At 44.7% G+C, this 24679-nt stretch overlaps 1 protein-coding gene across 1 annotated transcript; it reads right to left on the bottom strand.

The window, feature by feature from the left end:
• Window position 1: 1 nt before the first annotated feature.
• gtpbp8 (GTP binding protein 8) lies at window positions 2-23077 on the bottom strand. Its single transcript, XM_067992728.1, has 7 exons — window positions 22653-23077; window positions 17080-17472; window positions 15031-15129; window positions 11694-11824; window positions 10224-10323; window positions 8219-8337; window positions 2-1651 (listed from the first exon to the last, which is right to left on the bottom strand). The coding sequence occupies exons 2-7, from the start codon at window positions 17431-17433 to the stop codon at window positions 1549-1551; spliced, it is 906 nt and encodes a 301-aa protein (XP_067848829.1). The 5' UTR covers window positions 17434-17472; window positions 22653-23077; the 3' UTR covers window positions 2-1548.
• Window positions 23078-24679: the final 1602 nt, after the last annotated feature.

Genomic DNA, 24679 nt, shown 5'->3' with positions numbered 1-24679 from the left:
ATTATTCCAAATGTGAACTCACTTGTGATTTATATAGGACTCAGCAGAGACAACAATCAAGGAAACCACAGTCCAGAAAGCATAGTTCAGATGACTGGGCAGAAAATTAGGATGACTGATGAACAAAGGTGCTATTCTGCCAGGTAGTAATAACAAGGCACTTCACAGAAGCATGAGGAAAACAGATACCAAGTCAGAGAGAGGTTAGGAACGGTGATCGAAAGCTTAGTCAAAGAAGTTTTAAGGAGGTTCTTTGAGGAGAGGGAGGTGGAGGAACTTAGTGAGATAATACCACAGAGTGGGACGCAGGTGGAGGAGAGTACAGAAATAGGGAGTGGAGAGACCAAGGAGAGATTGAAACACAACGATGAGAATTTTAAATCTGAGGCATTACAGGACCAGAAGCTGATGTAGGTTAGCAAGGTCGGGGCTGATTAGCAAACAGGACTTGGTGTGGGATAGGATACGTGCAGCAGAGTTTTGGATGAGCTAAAGTCTATGGAAGAAGGAGGATGGGAGGCTAGCCAGAAGAGTACTGGTGAAATCGAGCTTGGATGTGACACAGCATGTACGAGGGCCTCAGTGACAAAAGGGCTGAGGTGGGGCGGAGACTGGCAATATTACAGAAGTCCTTATGATGACGAGGATTTTCATTCCAAAGCTTAACGTGATAAAGGTGGAAGAAAACAAATGCAGTTACAGAGAACATCGCAAAACATACTAGCCTTGATCTATATAAAGGTGTATAATGTTCTTACCAATTCCTGTGAAAAACAAAAATAGGGGAGTAAAATATAAGGTACCTGGACATTTTGAGTGAACGCTTGCCTAGTCAGTTGAGGAAAACAGAAAGCTCAAAAGGTAGCTGATGCAAATTTTTCAAGTTTGACGAGCAATTCCTGTAAATAGGCTGAGGTTGCTACTGTCACTTGCAGATTATCCTTGTCTGTGCCCATGAGAGATGCAAACCGGGATAATTCTAAAAGATAATGTCATTGTCAAAAGGTCATTATGACCATAAAAAAGAGGTTTCTACTTACAAAGATGTTTGATGGTATCTAGCATCTGAATAGCCTTGTTTGATAATTGCTTCACATTTGAGTGCATTACAAATGCTCTAAAGAACAACCCCTCACTGGAAACAAACTTCTTTCTCTTTGTGTATATACTTGATACACATTAAAAGGTAATTTGCTGGTAAAAAAGCTTTCAACGTCTCAGCAGTTTCAGTGCTCCTCAAGTATTTTATAAAAATATGCCACAATGGAGTCCCAATAATTACAATGGGGGGTTCTAAGAATTACAATGCTGTAAGTCAATTTAAGGCCAATACCAACTGATGTTACTAAGATATACAATCTGTTCAGATATTTAATGATGATAGATTCTATAATATTTCCCATGAGCACACAATCAAAATTAGGTCAAACTTAATTTGCATGTAGTCTCTATCCAGCAGGTCAGTACAATCAAGTCAGCATTTGACACTGTACACTCATGGTGCTGTTCTGAAGTTAATTTTCATATCCTTGCAGAATTTCCCACTGATCATGAAGAACAAGAAATGGAGTTATCCTCATTAATCTGAAGATTCCCAGTTACGTGAGCTATGAAGCATCTCAGCAGATGAATCCCAGAATAATTCAAAGAACTGTAGGAACAAATAACACCAATATTATTTTTTAAAATGGTAATACTTCCTGAAATTTTGCAACCTGCAAGAGAATTCTGCACCATACAAGTTCTGAATTTTTTGGTCTGAAGTTTGATTTTAGGGCTCTTTACATAAAATAAAACTGAAGTTAACAACAGCCACACATGGATTGCATAGTGACAAACCAATATACTAATGCACCAATGAGCCAGTGGACAATTTTCTCCACATGCCAATCTCCCAATCGTAGCCACTCCATCATGGGGAGGAACTGAACAGTGGCTAGGTAATTTCCCACAGGAAGAGAGTACAGAACACACACACCCCAATGGTTAAAATAGAAATTGTTAACAGGGGCATTCAACCCATCCACCTCATGCTAGGCTTTGACCCTGACATTTGTTGTCATTTTATGTTTATGCAGGTTAAAATGGCTTTGTCCTAGTAGCAGCAGATATTCCACTACTGGCAGAAAAGGAGTTTCAAAATGACTAAAGATAGAATCCTTACATTTGTTTTAAATCTTTTAATTGCAAATGGGATTTAATGCCTAGACTTTAATGTCCACAGGATTTCAATTTCTATTTGCCACTAAGGAATATTTCTCACATTTATTATTTAAAAATGTGTATTTTTTCATTTTAAACCTTCCTTCCCTCAGTAGCAGATGAGCTAAGCATAAGCTATCATCACTGGATGGATTTAGATTTTAGCAGAGCAACAGTGTTCCCAACAAGTAAGGTGAAGCTGTCTTAAGAACATCCACCCCCTTATTATCTTTTTTAGCCATTATCCAATGTTTGCTCCAGTGCAGATAAAATGCAATAACCAAGGCAAAGAAGTTTGTATCTCTAAAGAATTTGGTATCCTTTTATAGCACATGTAGGAGAGTAGCACCACAATCTTTTTAAAAGGTAGGTTTGGGATCAAATCGCCATATGAATAAAATAAAGACTGTATTCCTTTTGAATGCATGTCAGAAGAGAAATGTTTCACGGTTTTCTAATTTTCAGATTCTAGGGAAACTGAGAAGTTTCTTTACATGTATGAGTATATTAAATGTATGCCGAACTTTCTTTTCTTTTAAGCCAAATGATGTATTTTCTCCCCAACCGCCAGTGAATGTAATGAAACAGTCTGTAAATTCAATATTTCACACCTTCATGCTGGTTCTCATAATTTATAAACTACAGAGTGCTGTATACACATCTTTGACCAGATGTTGTAACAATATTGAAGCAGCTGTTACACCATTGCAACTGATATACTGAATTTTACAGGAAGTATAATAGAACAAACTGCGATCCATGGAGGCGATCAGTTCAAAGCTCAGACTCACTAAATTAAGCAGTCCAAGTGGCCTCTGTCCAACTGATCTAAATTGGTTTCAGTGTGTCAAAATATGTAGATCATGTATTTCGCACATTATTAAAACATTTCTGATACAGACCAGGGAGGTCCCATGTTCAATCCCTGTTCTGAATTATTGAGGTAGCTGGGATTTTACAGCTGACCCCTGGGTTTGGGACACCCCATTGGAACTATGCATGTGTGAACATCGAGTAAGGAGATGATTAGGCAGCATTGCTTGCTCCCTCCCTCGTGACTGAATAGACAGAGTCTATAGTCTAGGCTCACACTGAAAGAATGTCCACTTGGGACAGCAGGAGAGAAGGGGAGAAAATTAGTGAAAAAAAGAAAAAGGAAGTAAAGGAAAAATTCTCTATTCTACAAGATATAAGCTAAGTTCTGATGAATGTTCTGAAAAACTGGAGTTTCTCAAAATAATTGATAAATTCTATAATCAATGTGGTCTGTTTTACAGAAAACAAAGAGAAAAACATACATTATATTCAAGCAAGCAATACAGCAATAAAATCATTCCACACGGCTGTAGTTACAGCTGCAGATCCCAATGGTAGCTGATATTTCAATCTACCATGAAGGGAGAGATTATGGCCCCGATATTACCGGGGAGGTGGGATGGAAACGGCGGGGGGTGCGGGGGGGGGGGGGGCGCGATTGGGCGCGTGGGTAACCCGCCCAGTGAAATCCGTCTGTTCCCCACGCGATTGCAGGTAAATTCGAGCCACTTAATGTGGCTTCTGGGTTTTCCATCGGAAACCTGCACAGCGGGCGGACTGCACACCCACATCACAGGCTGTCAGCTGGAGGAGCTCTATTTAAAGGGGCAGTCTTCCAATGGCTGCTCCTGGAGCAAACACCCAAAATTACACAATGGAGCAGCCCAGGGGAAAGGCTGCTCCCAGATTCACTGATGCCTCACTCCAGGTCCCACTGTCTGGGGTGAGGAGGAGGGATGTATTTTACCCGACAGGCGGGAGGAAGTGGCCTGCCTCTGCCACCAAGAAGGCCTGGCTTGAGGTGGCAGAGGAGGTCACCAGCAGCAGCAACATCTCCGCACCTGGATCCACTGCAGGAAACGCTTCAATGACCTAACTAGGTAAGCCAAAGTGAGTACACTTACTCATTCTCCTACACTCCGTCTTCCACATCACCGCCCCCACCCCCCAACTCATTCTGCACTGCCAACACTACTTTATCACTCCTCACACCCACTCAAAGCTCATCCTCAACTTACCTGCACTTACTCACCACTTCCTCACCTCCCCAGTTCACATCCCACCGCTACCACTCAACCCAATCCTCATACAATGTCATGGCTCTGTCTCATACTCACCCTCTGATGCATCTCTTTCACGGTCAGCCGCACCAAACCAATGCATTCATCGGTTGGCCAAGTCACCATCACTCACTCATGCCTCTCTACTTTCTCCCCTTATAAGAGAAGAGAGCCTAGAGTGCATGGGAGAGGGCGAGGACTGGAGGGGGGCTGCAACATCTCGTCGTCCTCACAGCAGGAGGCGTTGGAACTGAGCCGCACCCTCGAGTGTCTGTCCATCGGGGACGCCAAGGCCGGCACCCCAACAAACATCTGGTGACAGAACTTTAACATTCAGCACACACTAAATCAATTGATGTTAACATGCCTTGCCATCTTCAGTACCTCATCATCTGTCATCATGCTTAATATTGCCTTCTGTTCTCTTACAGGGCCTTCAGCGACCACTGTGATGGCGGAGGGTGATTCCTCAGAGGCACTGTCACATCTGAGCGAGCCATGCACCAGTGCAGATACACACACCTCGGTGGGTCCCCGTCCTCACTTAGTTGGGGTCGCACATGGTGAGTCACCACGCACATGTGAGCACGAACAGACACTGGTGGCAGGGGCAGCTGTGGAGAGTCCATGTCGGTGGGAGCACTCTTCTCCAGGCTCTGCTCAGCTGGACACAGATGCTGAACCCTGGAGGCCATCCTTTAAAAGGAGAATGATCGAGGGGCAGCAGCACATTTACGAGGTGCTGGAACAGGTGCCACGTGCACTCTCCACAATCGCGCAGAGGATGGAGGAGTCCAACTCCTGCATGAGTGGAATGGTGGCACAGGTAAGGGAGGGCATCTCTGAGATACTGTCACAGAGACGTGAGGGCATCTCTGAGATAGTGTCGCAGGTAAGTGCAGGAATGTCCGCGATGGAGGGAAGGCTAGCCTCCACGGAGCTTCAAGCACGGCTCACAAATGAGTCCATTCAGGCCCTGACAACGGCCCTTCAGACTCAGGGTGAACAACATTCTGCCTCCTTAAACAGGCAGGCAGATACTCTGGCACTGGCCTTACAAGGCTTCACACATGTCATCCAGCAAAGTGGTAGGAGTAGTGTGGGCCTGGCCCAGGGCAGGGAAGATGGTGAAAGGGGACATGGAAGTGGGGACACCACTCAAAGCGCCCCCACGTCTCACCCGTTGTCCCCCTCTCAACCAGTACCCCAGTGCCGCCTCCTACCAAGGTGGCCGAGTCTGCCCCTGCACAGGTGCAGGTGGAGCAGTCTTTGGAGGGGCCCTCACGGGCACCGAAACCGAGCGGGTGTAGGCCCAAAGCATCTAATCGGTAAGGGCATGAACAAGAGCAACCTGTCACTACCTCTGCTGCAACCACAGGGGATGCACCACGTAGAAGTAGTCGGAAGCGAAAGGGAAGGTTTTGTAAGCACAAAGGGGATGCACAAGGGTGTTTGACAGTTGGTCATGTTTTTTATTTATATTTGCTTTTTGTTAATCGCACATTAAATATTATTATTGTCACCACTACTGCCACGACTTGGCCATTTTAGACTGGCTTCTGTAATAAGGCCCTTTCATGAGGTTCACCATGAACGCCCACACTTGATGCCACCCATTGGGTCACTCTACAGTGGGTGTATGTGTAGTTTCAGGACTGTTTTGTGCGGGGGGGGGGCGGTTGCTGGTGTGGGTGCTGCTCTGTCCAGGTAATGAGGACTGGACTCTTCACACTGTCTGATATAAGGAGAACCGTTCACATGTCAGTGACACCCTGACCTCATGAGCAGCCAGGTGAGCCGCTGTTCTGCCCATGGGTTGCTCCTCCTCCTCCTCCGCCTCATCAATGTGGACGGGGCCTTCTCAAGTCGCACCCCTCTCTGTTGTGCCGTGTTGTGCAGGACTATAGTGCGAACCACTTTGTCTGGTGCGTATTGGAGCGCTCCCCCAGAAGATCAAATCACCTGAAGCGCATCTTGAGCAGCCCTATGGCATGCTCAATTGTAGACCTGGTGGCGATGTGGATGTCGTTATATTGACGTTGTTGCTCAGTGATGGGGTTCTTCAGAGGTGTCATGAGCCACGTGTGCAGGGGGTATATCCCTTGTCCCCGAGGAGCCAGCCCTTGTGGTGTTCGGTGCGTGGAAGAGGGGCGGGATGTTGGACTCCCGGAGGATGAAGGAATTGTGGCAGCTGCCAGGATATCTGGCGCACACGTGAAGGATTTTCTTGCGGTGGTCACAGATGAGCTGAGTGTTCATGGAGTGATACCCCTTCCTGTTGATGAACAGTCCTTGCTCGTGTAGAGGTGCTCCTATTGCTATATGGATGCAATCGATTACACTCTGCAACTGTGGGAAATCAGCCACAGCGTGGAATCCCACTGCCCTCTCGGTCTGGCTGAGGTCGTCCATGGGGAAGTTGACGTAGTGCGAGGCCCTGCGAAACAAGCCATCGGTGACCTGCCTTATGCACTTGAGTGCAGACGACTGAGAGACCCCGGCGATGTCCCCGGTGGCACCTGGAACAATCCGGAGGCAAAGAAGTTGAGGGCAATGGTGACTTTGACAGCGACAGGTAAGGAGATGCTGCTTGGGCCAGCTGGGAGCAGCTCGGCATGAAGAAGGCTGCAGATGTATGCAACTACCTGGCGACTGACTCTGAGCCTCCGTATGCACTGCTCCTCAGAGAGGTCCATGAAGCTGAACCTCGGTCTGTAGCCCTTTGGCGAGGGTAGTGCCTCCTGCGACGTCACTCTCTTTGTTGTTGCCCTCCGTGCTCTTGTGCAGGTGCCTGTGGCGCAGCACTGTTTTGTGGAGCTCCACGTGGCGGAGGTGGACAGCGTGCCTGGCGAGGCTGGTGATGTTGCTTGTCCTCGGGTGAAGTGATGAATGCAGCCATGGCGCCCTCCCCCCATCCTGACGGTGAGAGTTTGAGGGGGTTCGCAAAGTAAGTAAATGTGTTTGCACAGCAGAATTTTGGGTGTAAATTAAGAATTTTGAGTGAAAAGACAAAGATCTTGCAGCCAAACCTTTGTCTGAAGTGACAGAGTGCCCTGCTGCAATAAATGACGTTTTCTCCCCACCTGTCAAATAATCATTTGCATCTCCCACTGGCTGCTGGCTGAAACATGTCTGCTCCAACAGGGAGTGTTTCCCACAGCACGGGAAACACGCTGAGGATCCTTCAAAATTGCACCCCTGCCAAAATGTCCACTCAATGAGGTCTCTCAAGTACCTCAACTATCTGACTAACTATGTAAATCATCATCCCGCCAGCTTTAATTGCCGGTGGGAGTCCCGCATTCGGGAGGCGCGCGCACCCGAATGCATCACTGGAGAACCCGGAAGTCAGCGGGTTGGAGCCGGGCTCCGAACCTGCTCCGGATTTCTGCCATTTTACAAGACCCCCCCCCCCCGTCCCCAAAGCACCCACTCCGCCATCTGAAAATTGGCCCCTGTGTGTTTCGGGCTTGTCCTAAAAGGGGGCGGGAGAAATCATCTGACTTGTCTGACGTCAATCACACTTTCTGCTAGTTGCTAACCAAGCAACGTAATTGATAACAATAGAGAAGTTGATATTGGGTTATTCATTCAACATGCATTTAAAGGGAAGCTGGATAAGTACATGAGGGAGAAAGGAGCAGAAGGATATGTTGATAGGGTGAGATGAAGTAAGGTTGGAGGAGGCTCGTGTGGAGCATAAACACTGGCATAGACCTGTTGGGCGGAATGGCCTGTTTCTGTGCTGTAAATTCTGGATAACATGTGCCCCCCCTCCTCCAACCGAAGGATCATTTGCAGAAAAGGAAAAGGAGCACAGGGCAACCGTGATTGTTTATTTCTGTATCCACATTTTCCTCCCTCCAAAGATCTTAGCAACTGTCGGAGTTTGAAAACAAACAATTGCATTGTTAACATACCTTACAAGGAAGAGCTGAGGAAAACACCCCAAAGTTTGTTTTTCTATCACTTCTTGTACTCCTAGAATGTTCTTCAGCAGGTTGCCCTGCTGAGGTCTGTCAATCTTCGTTAATACAAGCTGTAGTGAACATAATAGAGGGAAGCAATTACTCATTACTCCAAGGATGTCATTTTACCAGCTCTATCATTATTATTTCGCATGATTTGCAAAAGGATTTTTTGTTAAGTTGCCAGCCTGCCAATTTGTCAATTTTAATGACTCCTTGCAAAACAAGTCTGCAATTTTATAGCACAAGTAAAAACAAATCTGCATTTTTACATTGCTTGCTGTCAAAATCATAAAGCGTATTGACAGCTGGTGTTACATGTTCAGACTGCATCAACAAATACTGTCATATAGTGCCACATAGGGCTGTTTAAGTTAGTATCTTCAAAGGCCCTTAATAGTTACAATGGAGCTCTTAATTGAATTATACAGCATTGTTTGTGAAACTGTACTTAAATTTTACTCATTTTAATTAGTTTTTTTTGCAATTCATTAACTTGGATTTGTTTATATATTTCATATACAATTATAGAAGCATGTGTGAAGCATTAGGACAGTGATTCAAAATTAAATTGAGCTTAAATATCTAGAAACTATTTGGTTTCAGCAGACTATGCATGTCAACGTTATTTTCCCAACCAGAGACTCAAGATTAACAGTAATTCAGAGTTAGGATTAGTATTATTGATTTTAAATCTTGCCCTATACATAGGTGTGGTGCCACTGCATAAGCACTCGCTGGCAGAGTCAGAACCTCTAAAAGGGCCGAACTAGGAATCACATTTATTTATAGTTAGCATCTGATAAGGAATTAATAATGCATTGGGATTAAGCCATTTTCAGCATTATTCTAATTTAAAAACGACATATTTTCTGCTCGTGATCCAATGGGTATTTTTATAGCTTAAAATACATTTCGGATCAATGAGAGCTTTAAATTAAGGATTTTATTACACCTTGCAATAACCAAAGAGGTAGAGTTTGATTTTTCTGACTTTTGCGTTTGGGGAACACTCATTTCCCAGCTGCAAAAAACTGGATAGAGACCCATTACATCAGGTCTCAACCCTTTGTTGCCGATGGATTTCCAGGGCTTCCTCGAGGGGCAGAGCCTTGCCTGCAGCTACAATCGGTGCAGGCCCATCACTGTGGTTTAATTGAGTGGGGGAGAGGAATTCTCAGTCTCTCGATTCTGTTTCCTGGAATAATGGCCATGTAATGCCCATGGCATGCCAAAAGGCAGGGGCACCCCAAAAAAGCTGGCATTGGGCTTGTGCCTGGAACTCCCCTCGGGGCAAGCGTGCATATGGCATGCCCTTGGACCATGTTAATGGCCTGAGACATACCAGTGCTCCTGGACCTGAGCAGGTGCAGCACACATTGGGTGTACTGTTCATGTCCAGTGCTGGGGCAGGATGGCCAGCTGTATGAATACATGTAATGTGTGGATCCACTGTCTCAAACACAGCCATGTGGATACATAGGATTAAATTACATGTTAAACTGAGTTTAACACTAATGGCATCTCACCAAACCTGCACAGTGAATCTCTATCTCACCCACTTCTCGCAAGGAATGGTCAGCCACTGGAGAGAGCATCAGTCTGGATTGGATTTGAGCCTGGGTTCCAAAGGTGAAAGGACAGTTTGCTAACTCAATGTGACACCCAACTGAATAACATTTACAGCTCATCACCAGACAGGCCAAATGGTGGAGGGGATCAAGAATCTGGGTACAGAAATGGAAGAAGTTTCCCAGTGGGTCAAATTGCAGAGGAATAGTCAACCTGCAGCTCTTGTACTCAACTAACAGCCATTTCAAGTACAGCATTGGCAGAGGTCTGGGAACAGACCAGCTGCATGTCCTTGCAGTAAGGGAATGCTATGTGGAGAAAATTCAAAGAGAGAGGGGTGGGAAAAACACTCAAAAAAATTAGACAACTGGAATGTATTACTTACAACATATGGAATGCCGAACTCCTCACACATCTCAATTGCTATTTGGTCTGCTTCTTGGATTCCTATTGAACCATCCAACAGCAAAAATGTTCTCTTTAAGCTATGGAAGAAAGAAATTATGTATTCCATTTTTCACATCTTAACAATTTTTTGTTTAAAAGGTACTTATTAAGGGGAGAGATACCAGTGCTGGGTAATGGAACAGTTTTTCCACTTTTGTCATCAGGATGTCAGCAGCAAGCGCTTCCACATGACAGCTGGATGCAGAGTAAAACTCACAAGAATACAAAACGAGGCAGGACATTCAGCCCAACTTAATTCATATACCCAGAGAGATCCTACCATCTCTCTATTGTAGCATCTAATTCTTTCTTAAATGATTCCAGGATTTTTGCCTCCACCACTCTATCTGGACGTTTATTCCACATGTTGATCACTCTTTGTGTGAAAAAAAACGAGGTACTTCCCACCCTCTCGCCAGTCAGAAGTTTGTGGGTTCAAGCTCCACACCAGGACTTGAGCACGTAATCCATACTGGCACCAGTGCAGTACTGAGGGAGGTATTCTCTTTTGGATAAGATGTTAAATCATGGATCTTCAGACAATGAGAGCATGATTTTGCATACAAAGGTTTAAAACACTGTCACTAAAATTGCTATGCTTCTGCCTGTCTTACTGGACAAAAATCTGCTCTTTCAGTTTGACCTATGGCACTATTCAAAGAAGAGCAGTAGAGTTCTCCCAGTGTGCTTGCAAATATTTACCCCTCAAACGACATCACTAAAACAGATTATCTGGTCATTTATCTCAGTGCTGTTTGTGGGACCTTTCTGAGCACAAATTGGCTGCTACATTTCCCTCCATTACAACAGTGACTACACTTTTAAAGTGCTTCAATGAACATGAAATGCATTCTATAAATGCAAGTTATTTCTTTCCTTACTTCCCAGGGTTTACCCTGAATCTGCACAGCTTTGAATTTAGTTAATAGCCTTTCAAGTGGAACTTTATGAAAAGCCTTTTGGAAGTCAATGTACTTCATAGGGCTTACCTCAGTCCACTTGGGTTGTCACCTTCTCAAAGAAATTAAGGCAGTCAGTTCAAGCAGGATCTTCCCTTTCTGAGTCCATACTAACTACAGTTAACTAGATTATTGTACCAATGATCCTCAAATTTACTCCTGATAATTGATTTCATTATTTTACATGGAAACTTCTCTTACCTGCCCAGAAAAAGTTACTAGAATTAATATTTCATAAAAGCTCTGAAAAAATATCAAGAATTAAAGGAATCGGTATAACATTTGGGCACCATAAACACATCTGATTAAGATGTACAAAGTAGAAGAATCCTGAGGAACATACAATAACAAGGGCACATCTGCACATTTACTTGGAACACAGCTCACAGTTTACAATTAGTGAAATATTTAACAATTATACAAAATTTAGAGGAAAAGAAAGCACTTACTTCTGTCTCGTTTGGAGATAGATCTCTACCATTTCCACAAAATCAGAAGGTGCTCTGTATCCATAACCAGGCATGTCCACTATGGTAAAAGCCTTACCTACTTTAAAGAAATTCATCTTCTTCGTATGTCCCTAAAATAAAATAACATAAAGAGAGGTTCACTCGTGAATCAATGAAAGCCCCATTACTGCAGTGATACATTACTTGGAGCTCACTGAGAATTTTCCTTACAATTTACAAACTTAGTCTAGAATCAGCTACCTGGGAAACATGATATTAAACATTATTCTACAAACATACTGTGGTATTCTACTGACTAGCAAAAACAAAACTCACTTCCAGCTCCCAGAAACAGTGGGAAATCATACATCAAAAACTTTTACACCAAATTAACTCTCAGATTAATTTGGACTTTGGATAATTGATCACAAGGTGTTTGGAAGTATATGTCATAGGAACCAGTGAAAATGAAAGAAAGTCATTAAAACTGGAAATGACTTATAGAACCCGTTAAACGACTGTATGGATCACCACTAAACAAACAAAATTTGTCAGGAAAAAAACTACCTTTTGGTACACGTGGTGGTGCAGCACATTGAACTAATTAGCCGTGGCTCAGTTGGTAGCACTCTCGTCTCTGAATCACGAAGGCCATGAGTTCAAGTCCGACTCCAGCGACTTAAGCACATAATCTCAGCTGCTACTTCAGGGCAGTACTGAGTGAGTTTAACGTCTCATTCTTTTGAATGAGACGTTAAACCATCTGCCCTCTCGGGTGGACGTAAATAATCCCATGGCACTATTCAAAGAAGAGCTGAGGAGTTCTCCCTGGTGTCCTGGTCAATATTTATCCCTTAAACAACATCACTAAAACAGATTATCTAGTCATTATCTCATTGCTGTTTGTGGGACCTTGCTGTGCACAAATTGGCTACCACTTCAAAAGTACCTAATTGGCTATAAAGCATTTTGGGACATCCTGAGGTTATGAAAGGCTCCATATAAATGCATGGTGTCAGAGAGTGATAGGAAGCAGGTTCCATCCACACTCCAGCAAATTGTCAATCTAAAAAGTGCTGCTTTTGGCTGGGAAGGCACCAAACAGGGGTTAGGCACTGTCCCCAGAGAGAAGTGGGAAGATACTGAATTCAGAATGACCCTAGCAGAGATCACTAGAATGAGGAGAAAATATAAATACCTTGGAGAGACTCTTTCCCTCAAAACAAAAAAATTACAAAGATGTGCATATGTACACATGTACATACACACACACGTACATTGTAAACATGCATGTTTACATGCATGCACATATACAGGCATGTATGTATACATGCACACACATGTATTGTTTTAAGGACAATTGCAATGAATATTTCTGCATGCATTGCTCTAGACAATAGCCTTAATGAAACTCAGCCATCACTCGGATGCTGCCTGGTTATGAGGAAATACAAATATAAAGAACGACTCAAAACATTTGTGGCGTAGAGAATGGTGACAGGGAGGCCAAGCTGTGTTTTGTCTGCATATATAAGGAAGCTGACCCTGTGCTTTCAAATAATGTTGCTGATGGGTAGCATGCAGATAAGGAATAGGAGGGGAACAAGGACAAAACTCTGGAGCACACTGGAGGTGACCATGCAGGCTTGGGAGCAGAAGTCAATGCAGCAGATTTGCTGACTATATTTGAACAGGTCAATGTGGTCACAGTCACAAGTAATGCTGTTGATAACTTTGACCAGGGGAGTCTTGGTGCTGTCGGAAGGACAGGATCCAGCCAGAAAAAATTCAAGCAGGGAATGTTGGGAGAGGTGAGTAAGAGCTGGGAGACATCTATGTAAACAAGGACTTTAGAGAAGAAGCGGGATTAGAGGCAGGGGGCATGATTTTTACATGGATGCAGGTAAGGAGTGGAGGGGAAGATAATCGGATGGGAAACCCGGAAGCAAAGTAGGCGGATCGCAATCTGCGATCGCGACCTTAATAAGGGCAATAAATTTTACTTCCAGGTTTCGCGCTCGGAGCCGGCTTGATTAACAGGCTGGCTGGCTGTCGGGCAGGAATCGGAGAGGAGGGAAGGAGAGATCGTGGGCCGGTGGAGGACATCACGGGCCGGAAGGTTCGGAGGGCGTCGTCAGAAGATCGGAAGTCTGGAGGAGTTGGAGGTATGAAGGGGTCTCGGCCATCCGGGGTGGGGGGGTGATGGTGCAGTGTGGTGCTCAGCCATCGGGTGGTTTGGACATGGCGGGGGGGGCACTATCGGGGATGTCCAACATTGAGGGGGGGGGGGGGGGGGGTTGGGGGGTGTCCAACATCTGCGGGGGGGGGGGGGGGGGGGAGGGAGGCGGTGTCAGGATGTGGTGTCCACCATCGGGCGGGTGGGGGGGGGGGTCCACCATCAGTGAGGGGGGTCTACCATCAGGGGATGGAGTGTCCTGTTGGCCACGTGAGCTGATTGGGCCTGGTTGAAGCACTCCTGCTCCTCTGGGCTCACAAGCAGTGCAATAAAGGTACTCACCTCATGGATCAGGCCCTTCTCGCCTGCTTCCACCTAAAGTGAATCAGAAGCGATGGGAAACCCGGACAGGTAAGGATAAATTTGTTTGACATTTCTAATACACAAAAAATGAAGTGCCTCAAGTATCGCAATAAGGCACATTGCCCCTTTAAGTATTGGCCCATCAGCTTTAAGTGGGGACGGGACTTCGGGGTTTCTGTTGCGCGCACGCATCCAAACACGCCTGGGTTAAACCCAGAAGTGGGCGCATTGGAGCCGGGATGCGGTCCCACTGAAGAATTCAGCAATTTTTACTACCCACCCACCCTCAGTCCACCTGTTCTTGGGGGTTAAAATTACCCCCAGGGTGTTTGTTGGAGAGGAAAGATGGCTTGAGAATGTACTTTTTGAAGAGGAGTGATGACAGCAGTACTGAAGGGTGGTGAACAATGCCTGTGGAAATGGAGCCATCTACAACGTCACAGTACTGGGCAAAGAAAAGTAGGTTGGGAGGACATCATGTTAGCAGGAGGTGAGTCTTTTGGAGTACGAGGGTGGGGGGTGGTGGGTAGAAGAAGACGGGAGAAAAGGTAGAGACTATTGTGGGATCGGATTAAGATTCACAGAAGTGGTATGGGAATCGGGGAAGTGATGGGAGAGGAGGAGGAGGATGTGGCTGAAGTACTGGGATTATAGCCTAATTTTGGAGTCAAGAAATCCATGAGTTCCTCACAGATGGTGTCAGTAAAGTATGGCATTTATACAGTTAACACCCTTCTTTGACCATCTGATGTAAAATAAGTGTGCAATGTTCAAAGTCCATAATCCACAGATACTCACAGGATTTTTTGAAACTCGAACTTCAATACCAGGAACCAGGGAAAACAAGGATTTTATCAATGAAGACTTTCCCACATTACTTCTGCCTATAAAACACACCTGGAAGGAAAAAAAAACTTTGTTCATGTCAAAAATATCAGAAATTTGAGATGGCACAGGGTAGTGCAGAGGCTTGGAACTTGTGATCAACATCTCCACACTATGATCATCACCATAAGGGTTTTAGCCAAAATTAATCTAATGCCCAGTCAACATCAATCCATAGCATAAAACTATTCTTAAAGTTGGTACAGTTGGCACTAATTCAACCACCAACAGAAACATGATACAAGAAGTGGGGAGATTTAAGGGGTGAGTCCATGAACCTACATTTCCAGCGGGAGCCACACTCACAGGCAGCACAGGTGGGAGACTGGGTTACAATACAGCAGGAAGCGTGGGATCACAGGATTATCCTTTTTGTGTGAAGCCAATAAGTATGCAGAAAAGTTAGTGAAAAGTTGGGAAAAAGTGGGATAAAATGAAGCAGAGGTTGCAAGCTCGAGGATAGATTCCACAATCTGCTGAGCTATAAGGCTGTACTTCCGTACACTGCTGGCTTCTCAGCTTTACTCTGCAGCTGCATTGGGTCCATGATCTGCTTTCTCCTGGGGAAAGCAATCTGCTTTCTCCTGGGGAAAATTCCATTTCTCTGCTGGCACCTGGGGCTTTATTGTAACCTCCATCTTTGACGCTGCTTTCTACTGAGACTGTATTCTCTGCTGGACTGCCTCTATTCCAGCAACCGGCTTGCTTCTACTGGCGTAGTTTTCTGCTCTTCCACTGGGACTTTTCACCTTACATTGAGCTAGCTCTGATCCATTAGTGTTGGTTCTTATCATGCTCTGAATTGCGCTCCCCTACTGCTGAATGATCTCTTCTCTCCGTGCCCACCCCACTACTGCTGAAACCCTCATCCACGCCTTTGTCAAACCCACGCTCAACATCTCCAAAGCTCTCCTTGCTGCATCTCATGCTGAACTCTGCTAGTCGCAGCCTACCCTCCCAATACTAAGTCCCACTCACCCGTCACCTGGCAACCTCCACTGGTTTCCTGTCACCCAACTCAATGATTTCAAATCCTCGTCCTCCTTTACAAATTCCCCATGGTGTTCATTAATCCTACCAGCTCAACTTCCTCCAACCTTATGCTGCAGCTCACACCCTCCACTCCTGACTACACATATCCCCCTTCCCTCTGCATCACCATTTGGTTGCAGAACCTCCAGGATCAAAACCCTGCACTTTGGAATTCTGTTCCTAAACTACCCTGCCTCACTGTAACCCCCCACCCTCCCCGCCCTTCAGAAGCCACCTCCAAACCCACCACTTAGACCATGCCTTGAGTCACCTTCCCTAGCTCCCCTCCCAATTCTTGCTTGATGTCCAATTTCCCCCTCAGGGTGTTTCACTGTGTTAAAATGCACTATATAAATGAAAATTGTTATTACTAATGATCACTGACTTAATTTTTGTAGTGTATACGTTTCAAGTGATACTCACTAGTAATTAATATTAGTGATTGATTCCAGCCACAATTCTGTGTAAACCTTCTGAAGAAAAAACCGTTAGCTATCTGCACAGACAGGCATTTGCCACACACACACCAGTCCACATAGTCCTCAGATATCACAGGATTGTTTAGGATATTTAGATTTATCGATCTCTATACCTATTGACCATACATAACTGGTGTTTTAAATTATTCGGAAAAACAATTACTCATTTGTTACTAAGTGACTATAGACCATAAGAGATAGGAGCAGGAGTAGGCCATTCGGCCCCTCGAACTTACTCCGCCATTTAATTAGATCGTGGCTGATCTAATTTTTACCTCAACTCCACTTTCCCGCCCTTTCACCATATCCTTTGACTCCCTTGCTGATCAAAAATTTGTCTAACTCAGCCTCGAATATATTCAATGCCTCAGCCGCCACAGCTTTTTGGGGTAAAGAATTCTGTTAGCTCATTTATGATTTCTTGTTATCTATGGAGAAAAGTAGCACTAACCTCTGGTTGAGCTGTTGCTGGTGCGTGACCAATCCTGACAGCAGAGGTGAAATAATCTATACAGTGCTTAATCGAAGGCGTGAAGAATCGTTCTGCATTGCCAATATCTTCAAAACTCGGGGCAAACATTTGAAAGTTCATTTTATTCACATTCTTGGCCAAGTACCTTTCCAAGTCTTTGAATGGAAAAATAATATTGGTTAGCTTCTTCTTGCTAAGTTTGGAGATTTCCTGGATGGAAGCTAATTTGTGAGTGGTCCTGTGCACCAAACAGACTGGAATGGCTCTCCCTTGCACCACGTTTGCTTTTAACACTTGTGACAAGCATAGTAAACTTGTTCGTACTGTGAGCATTCTTCCAATCTCTTGCTGTGTTATAAATGCAAAATAAACCTGAAACAGAAAAATGCAAATGACAATAGAAAGAAACAGGCAGCATCCAATGCGGTAAACATTAGATAAGAAATAGGAGCATGAGTAGGCTATACGGCCCTTCAAGCCTGCTCCGCCATTCAATAAGATCACAGCTGATCTTCTACCTCAATTCCACTTTCCCGCCCTATCTCCATATCCCTTGATTCCCTTAGTGTCCAAAAATCTATCGATCTCAGTTTTGAATATACTGAACGGCTGAGCATCCAAAGCCTTCTCGGGTAGAGAATTCCAAAGATTCACAATCCTCTAAGTGAAGAAATTCTTCCTCATCTCGGTCCTAAATGGCGGACCACTTATCTTGAGACTATGACCCCAGTTCTAGACTCTCCAGCCAGGAGAAACAACCTCTCAGCACCTACCCTGTCAAGCCCCCTAAGAATTTTATACATTTCAATGAGATCACCTCTCATTCTTCTAAACTAAAGAGAATATAGGCCCATTCTACTCAATCTCTCCTCATAGGACAACCCTCTCAACCCAGGAATCAATCTAGTGAACCTTCGTTGCACCCCCTCTAAGGCAAGAATATCCATCCTTAGGTAAGGAAACCAAAACGGCACACAGTACTCCAGGTGTGGTCTCACCAGAGCCCTATATAATTGCAGCAAGAACTCCTTACTCTTATATTCCAACCCCCTTATAATAAAGGCCAACATACCATTTGTCTTCCTAATTCCTTGCTGGACCTGCATGTTAACTTTCTGTGATTCGTGTCCAAGGACACCCAAATCCCCCTGACTCCCAATATTTTTTAGTCTCTCATCTTTTAAAAAATATTTTGCTTTTCTAATCTTCCTACCAAAGTGGATAATTTCAGATTTCCCCACATTATATTCCATCTGCCACTATATCGCCCACTCACTTAACCTGTATATATCCCTTTGCAGCCTCTTTGCATCCTCCTTACAACTTACTTTTCCACCTAGCCTTGTATAGTTAGCAAATTTGGATACATTACACTCGGTCCCCTCATCTAAGTCATTGATATATATTGTAAACAGCTGAGGCCCAAGCACTGATTTTTAAAAATTCGTTCATGGGATGTGGGCGTCGCTGGCGAGGCCAGCATTTATTGCCCATCCCTAATTGCCCTGGAGAAGGTGGTGGTGAGCCGCCTTCTTGAACTGCTGCAGTCCGTGTGATGAAGGTTCTCTAACAGTGCTGTTAGGAAGGGAGTTCCAGGATTTTGACCCAGTGACGATGAAGGAACGGCGATATATTTCAAAGTCGGGATGGGATGTGACTTGGAGGGGAACGTGCAGGTGGTGTTGTTCCCATGTGCCTGCTGCTCTTGTCCTTCTAGGTGGTAGAGGTCACGGGTTTGGGAGGTGCTGTTGAAGAAGCCTTGGTGAGTTGCTGCAGTGCATCCTGTGGATGGTACACACTGCAGCCACAGCGCACCGGTGGTGAAGGGAGTGAATGTTTAGGGTGGTGGATGGGGTGCCAATCAAGCGGGCTGCTTTATCCTGGATGGTGTCGAGCTTCTTGAGTGTTGTTGGCGCTGCACTCATCCAGGCAAGTGGAGAGTATTCCATCACACTCCTGACTTGTGCCTTGTAGATGGTGGAAAGGCTTTGGGGAGTCAGGAGGTGAGTCACTCGCCCAGAATACCCAGCCTCTGACCTGTTCATGTAGCCACAATATTTATATGGCTGGTCCAGTTAAGTTTCTGGTCAATGGTGACCCCCAGGATGTTGATGGTGGGAGATTCGGCGATGGTAATGCCGTTGAATGTCAAGGGGAGGTGATTAGACTCTCTCTTGTTGGAGATGGTCATTGCCTGGTGCTAATATTACTTGCCACTTATCAGCCCAAGCCTGGATGTTGACCAGGTCTTGCTGTACGTGGGCACGGACTGCTTCATTATCTGAGGGGTTGCGAATGGAACTGAACACTGTGCAATCATCAGCGAACATCCCCATTTCTGACCTTATGATGGAGGGAAGGTCATTGATGAAGCAGCTGAAGATGGTTGGGCCTAGGACACTGCCCTGAGGAACTCCTGCAGCAATGTCCTGGGACTGAGATGATTGGCCTCCAACAACCGCTACCATCTTCCTTTGTGCTAGGTGCGACTCCAGCCATTGGAGAGTTTTCCCCCGATTCCCAATTTTACTAGGGCTCCTTGGTGCCACACTCGGTCAAATGCTGCCTTGATGTCAAGGGCAGTCACTCTCACCTCACCTCTGGAATTCAGCTCTTTTGTCCATGTTTGGACCAAGGCTGTAATGAGGTCTGGAGCCGAGTGGTCCTGGCGGAACCCAAACTGAGCATCGGTGAGCAGGTTATTGGTGAGTAAGTGCCGCTTGATAGCACTGTCGATGACACTTTCCATCACTTTGCTGATGATTGAGAGTAGACTGGTGGGGTGGTAATTGGCCGGATTGGATTTGTCCTGCTTTTTGTGGACAGGTCATACCTGGGCAATTTTCCACATTGTCGGGTAGATGCCAGTGTTGTAGCTGTACTGGAACAGCTTTCTGGCACCCCACTAGTTACAACCTGCCAACCTGAAAATGACCCATTTATTCCTACTCTCTGTTTTCTGTCCGTTAACCAATCCTCTATCCATGCTAATATATTACCCCCAAACTTGTGTAACAACCTCTTGTGTGGCACCGTATCGAATGCCTTTTGAAATTCCAAATATACTAAATCCACTGGATCCCCCTTATCTACCCTGCTAGTTATACCCCCGAAAAACTCTAATAGATTTGTCAAACGCGATTTCCCTTTCAAAAAACCATGCCTATTCATATTATGATTTTCTAAGTACCCTCTTACTACGTCCTTAATAATAAATTCTAGCATTTTCCCTATTACCGATGTCAGGCTAACTGGCCTATAGTTCTCTGTTTTCTCTCTCCCTCCTTTCTTAAATAGCGGGGTTACATTTGCTACCTTCCAATCCACAGAAACCGTTCTAGAATCTAGGGAATTCTGGATGATCAAAACCAATGCATCCACTGTCTCTGCAGCCAACTCTTTTAAAACCCCAGGATGTAGGTCATCAGGTCCAGGGAATTTTTTGGCTTTTAGTCCCATTAATTTCTCCTGTAATTTTTCTTTACTAATATTAATTACTCTAAGCTCCTCACTCTCTTTAGATCCTTAGTTCCCCACTATGTCTGGTATTTTTTTGTGTCTTCTACTGTGAAGACAGATAAAAAATATTTGTTTAACGTCTCTGCCATTTCCTTATTCCCCATTATAATTTCTCCTCTGCCTCTAAGGGACCCATGTTTACTTTTACTAATTTCTTCCTTTTTATATACTTGTAGAAGCTCTTACAATCTGTTTTTATATTTCGTGCTAGTTTACTCTCATTCACTTTTCTCCCTCTTTATCAATTCCTTGGTCATCTTTTGCTAATTTCTAAAACCTTCCCAATCCTCAGGCGTACTCTTTTTGGCAACATTGTAAGCCTCTTCCTTTAATCTTATACTATCCTTAGCTTCTCTAGTTAGCCATGATTGGATCACTTTTCCCATGGAGTTTTTATTCCTCAAGGCAATGTATATTCATTGGGAATTATGAATTATTTCTTTAAATGTTTGCCATTGCTTATTTACCATCATATCTTTTAATCTAATTTCCTAATCTACCTTAGCCAACTCGCCCCTCAAACCTACGTAATTGGCTTTGTTTAAATTTAAGACCCAAGTTTCAGACTAAACATTTAATGGCAAGATTCACATAAAGGTTTGATTTAAATCATGTGGACTGAAGCAACTTTTTACCTCAACCACAGTACTCACCAGAAGCTGATTCTGGAAATACTCAATTTTATTTAACAGATATTATTCACTGAAACAAAATGGAATAATAATTCTTTCTAGGTTATCTTATTATGACTCATCACTTAGAATTGTAAATTTATGGAAAAAAAATGCAGCCAGGTAGGGTAAATGTGTGCGCGTGTGTTGTGTGTGTGCGTGTGCTTCCTCCCTCCCCTTTCTCTTGTTCTGTTCCTTATTAAATGCTATTTATCTGTAATATCTTTTGGTTCCGTGGAAAGGTTTTATACCTGAATAATCAAGTGACTCATATTTTCTCGACAGATTCTGCCTGACCTGCTGTGTGTCTCCAGCATTTTCTGTTTTTGTTTCAGATTTCCAGAATCTGTAGTATTTTGCTTTTTGTTCAGGGGAAATATAGTCTGCCAACATCTAAAGAAATGAGCAATTGACTAAGGAGCCAGTAGACACGAATAGCTGGACACCACAAGCTGGAGGGGCTGAATGGCCTTCTTTTGTTCCTATGTTCCACAGAATTTTAATAGAGCTACACTGTTTTAAAATGTTATTGACATTGCAGCAGCATAACACTTTTTTAAAAAAAAAAGTGGGAGTTATTGGCAGTTGTTCAGTAGCCTTTGCCAGAGATGAGGCAGAGGGAATGCTCCTCCCCACATGGAGGAATGGGGGTCGTCAGAAGGATACCCATGCTGCTCTTTCACTTGTAGTAATTTCACAGCAACCTTGGTAAAGGCTGGGGAAGTGGTTGGCCATCAACTCAGGGATAGTGTGTGGTGCAATGAGATCTGATGTTTTTTTTGTTTAATTACTGGGAAGATTTGGAGTAAACTGAGCCTGTCTTACAGCAGCAGAGAAACTTGGCAATGAGTAATATAGGCAGCAAGAGGAAAACAGATTGCAAACTTATATACTTTCTGTGAAGGACAGTTATGCAATTAGGGTTGCCGACCCTCCAGGATTGTCCTGGAGTCTCCCAGAGTTAAAGATTAATCTCCTAGACACTGCTGTGAGCAAACCAGGAGGGAAAAAAAATCACAGGGGCATTAAAAGAGCTGTGTGTATTTTTCATTTTCTAACATTTTCCTTTATTAGTTATAAAAATATTGGAGATGGGATGGGGGGGGGGGGGGGAGCTGTTAATGACCAGGCGGGATGTCATATGATGAACCCTCCAGGAATATGTCCAACCAGAGTTGGTAGACCTGTGTCCAAATAGGTCACATTTTAAAGCACTTTAACTGATTGACCCTTGGGGCTCTGCCGACAGTTTCACAGCCGCTGTTCTGACAGTCAGTCAACGGCTCCTCTAACATTTCAAACACTCCATATTTTACACGGCATCTAAATTTAGGCTGCCCTCATTTCGAAAGTACAACTCACCTTTAGCGATCCTTTCGGGCCCCCGTCCCTTTCCCGATGGTTTAACCGCCTGTCCCCGAGAGGCGGCCCGGGAGTCCGTCCGGGTCACAGCTCCGCTTCCGCTCTCCGTGTAAATGAGGACAGGCGGCTGCAGGCCGTGCGGTGCTGGTTGACGGAGAGTCCGAGGCCCGGCCGCTCTCCCGTCGCCGATCCGGGGTCCGAGGCCCGGCCGCTCTCCCGTCGCCGATCCGGGGTCCGAGGCCCGGCCGCTCTCCCGTTGCCCCGGGTAACGGCGCACCGCTTCTCAACCCCCGCCCCAAACAGCGACAGGGAGTTAAAGGGGCGGAGAACCCTTCACACGTACAGAACTGGAAACATACACAGGCCACATTTTAAAACCAAAGGAAGGGATTCGTATTCCGTCCAAATAGGTGAGAGTAGAGAGTAGCTGTGGTGTGACAACTGAGCTGAGCTTCCGTCCCATATCCTCTTCATCACCAAGACCGCCTACTTCCACCTCCATAACATCGCCCGTCTCTGTCCCTGCCTCAGCTCATCTGCTGAAACCCTCATCCACACATTTCTTACCTCCGGACCTGACTATTCCAACGCTCTCCTGGCTGACATCCCACCTTGCACCCTCTGTAAAGTTGAGCTCATCCGGAACTGCTGCTTGTATTCTTATTCGCACCAAGTCCTGTCCACCCATCATCCATATGCTCGCTGACCTACATTGGCTCCTGGTACAGCAAAGGCTCAATTTAAAAATTCGTATCCTTGTTTTCAACTCCCTCCATAGCCTCGCCCCTCCCTACCTCTGTAACCTCCTACAACCCTCCATGATCTCTGCACTCCTCCAATTCTGGCCTCTTGCACATCCCTGATTTTCATCGCTCCACTGTTGGCGGCTATGCCTTCAGCTGCATAGGCCCTAAGCTCTGGAATTCAATCCCTCAACCTTTCTTACTGTCCATCTCTCCTCCTTTTAAGATGCTCCTTAAAACCTGTCTCCTTATGTGGCTTGGTGTCAAATTTTGTTTCGTAATGTTCCTGTGAAGCACCTTGGGACATTGTACTATGTTAAAGGTGCTATATAGATGCAAGTTGTTGTTATAGTAACATTTTCAGTTAGGGGTCTGTTCCTCTTGGAGAAAGCTGAATGTTAAGTTCTTGGGCTTCCCAGAGCCATCACTCTATCACCCGAATGAAAAGGTTCAACCAGGTGATTGATTACAACGCCCTGAATGCACCCGTATCATTGTAAATGCAATGTGTGCACTACAGATTGCAGACTTGCCTGTCTTCTTAGTCTGATGAACAATATCACATTTTGGAGCTGAAGGGTGCAAAGCAAACCAGCATTTATTTTATTGTTGACAACATTCACAGACCATGCCAAGCCTTTCCATTTACATATTCTGCCCTCAAGCCAATTCCAGTGATGGAAAAGGCCTGACAACAATAAAGGCCAGGAAGCCATTATTAGAGGTGAGAAGGTAAACTTGAGTGTAATTAGTTTTTATATAGCATCAAAACAAAGTAAAGCATAAATTTTGAAATTTGAGGTAATTTGGATGTAAAAAAAATTTAATTAACTATATTGATGGGGTTATTTATTTATGCAATTTACAGGCCACTACATGTAACTGTGGTATGTGAAGGGAACAACTTTATTTCCTTAGGTACATATCTGCAGTAGGTAAGGCAGATACTATTTACTTTCTGGGAATCAATCACAAAAACACTTGCATCACTGCCTCTGAGCACATCTATCACAAACTATCCAAATCCTTTCATTGACCATATGCTCCCTTTAGCATACTCCAGCCTCCCCCTTACGAAGTGTAACTGCTGTCCAAACCATATATAACAGCATAAGAGATCTCCTGGTCACACTTCAGGCATTGCACATCAAATTGTCAAAAGTATTAACAAGTATTAAATAAAGAGGAGGTACAAAAAAGATTGGCAGCACTCGAAGTAGCAAAGTCACTCGGACCGGATGAGATGTATCCTAGTTTGCTGGGGGAAGTAAGGGTGGAAATTGT

This window comes from Heptranchias perlo, chromosome 11 (genome assembly GCF_035084215.1).
Source record: "Heptranchias perlo isolate sHepPer1 chromosome 11, sHepPer1.hap1, whole genome shotgun sequence".
Lineage (NCBI taxonomy): Eukaryota > Metazoa > Chordata > Chondrichthyes > Hexanchiformes > Hexanchidae > Heptranchias > Heptranchias perlo.
Note: the sequence above shows the minus strand (reverse complement) of the source record. Positions and strands in the feature narration are given on the sequence as shown.

Coding starts and splice junctions, on each gene's coding strand:
- gtpbp8 (XM_067992728.1), bottom strand. CDS start 17,433: ATGCTCACAGTACGAACAAGTTTACTATGCTTGTCACAAGTGTTAAAA. Junction 15,130..17,079: donor CAGCAACAGCTCAACCAGAG/GTTAGTGCTACT, acceptor TTTTCCTTCCAG/GTGTGTTTTATAGGCAGAAG. Junction 11,825..15,030: donor TTCGAGTTTCAAAAAATCCT/GTGAGTATCTGT, acceptor ATTTTATTTTAG/GGACATACGAAGAAGATGAA.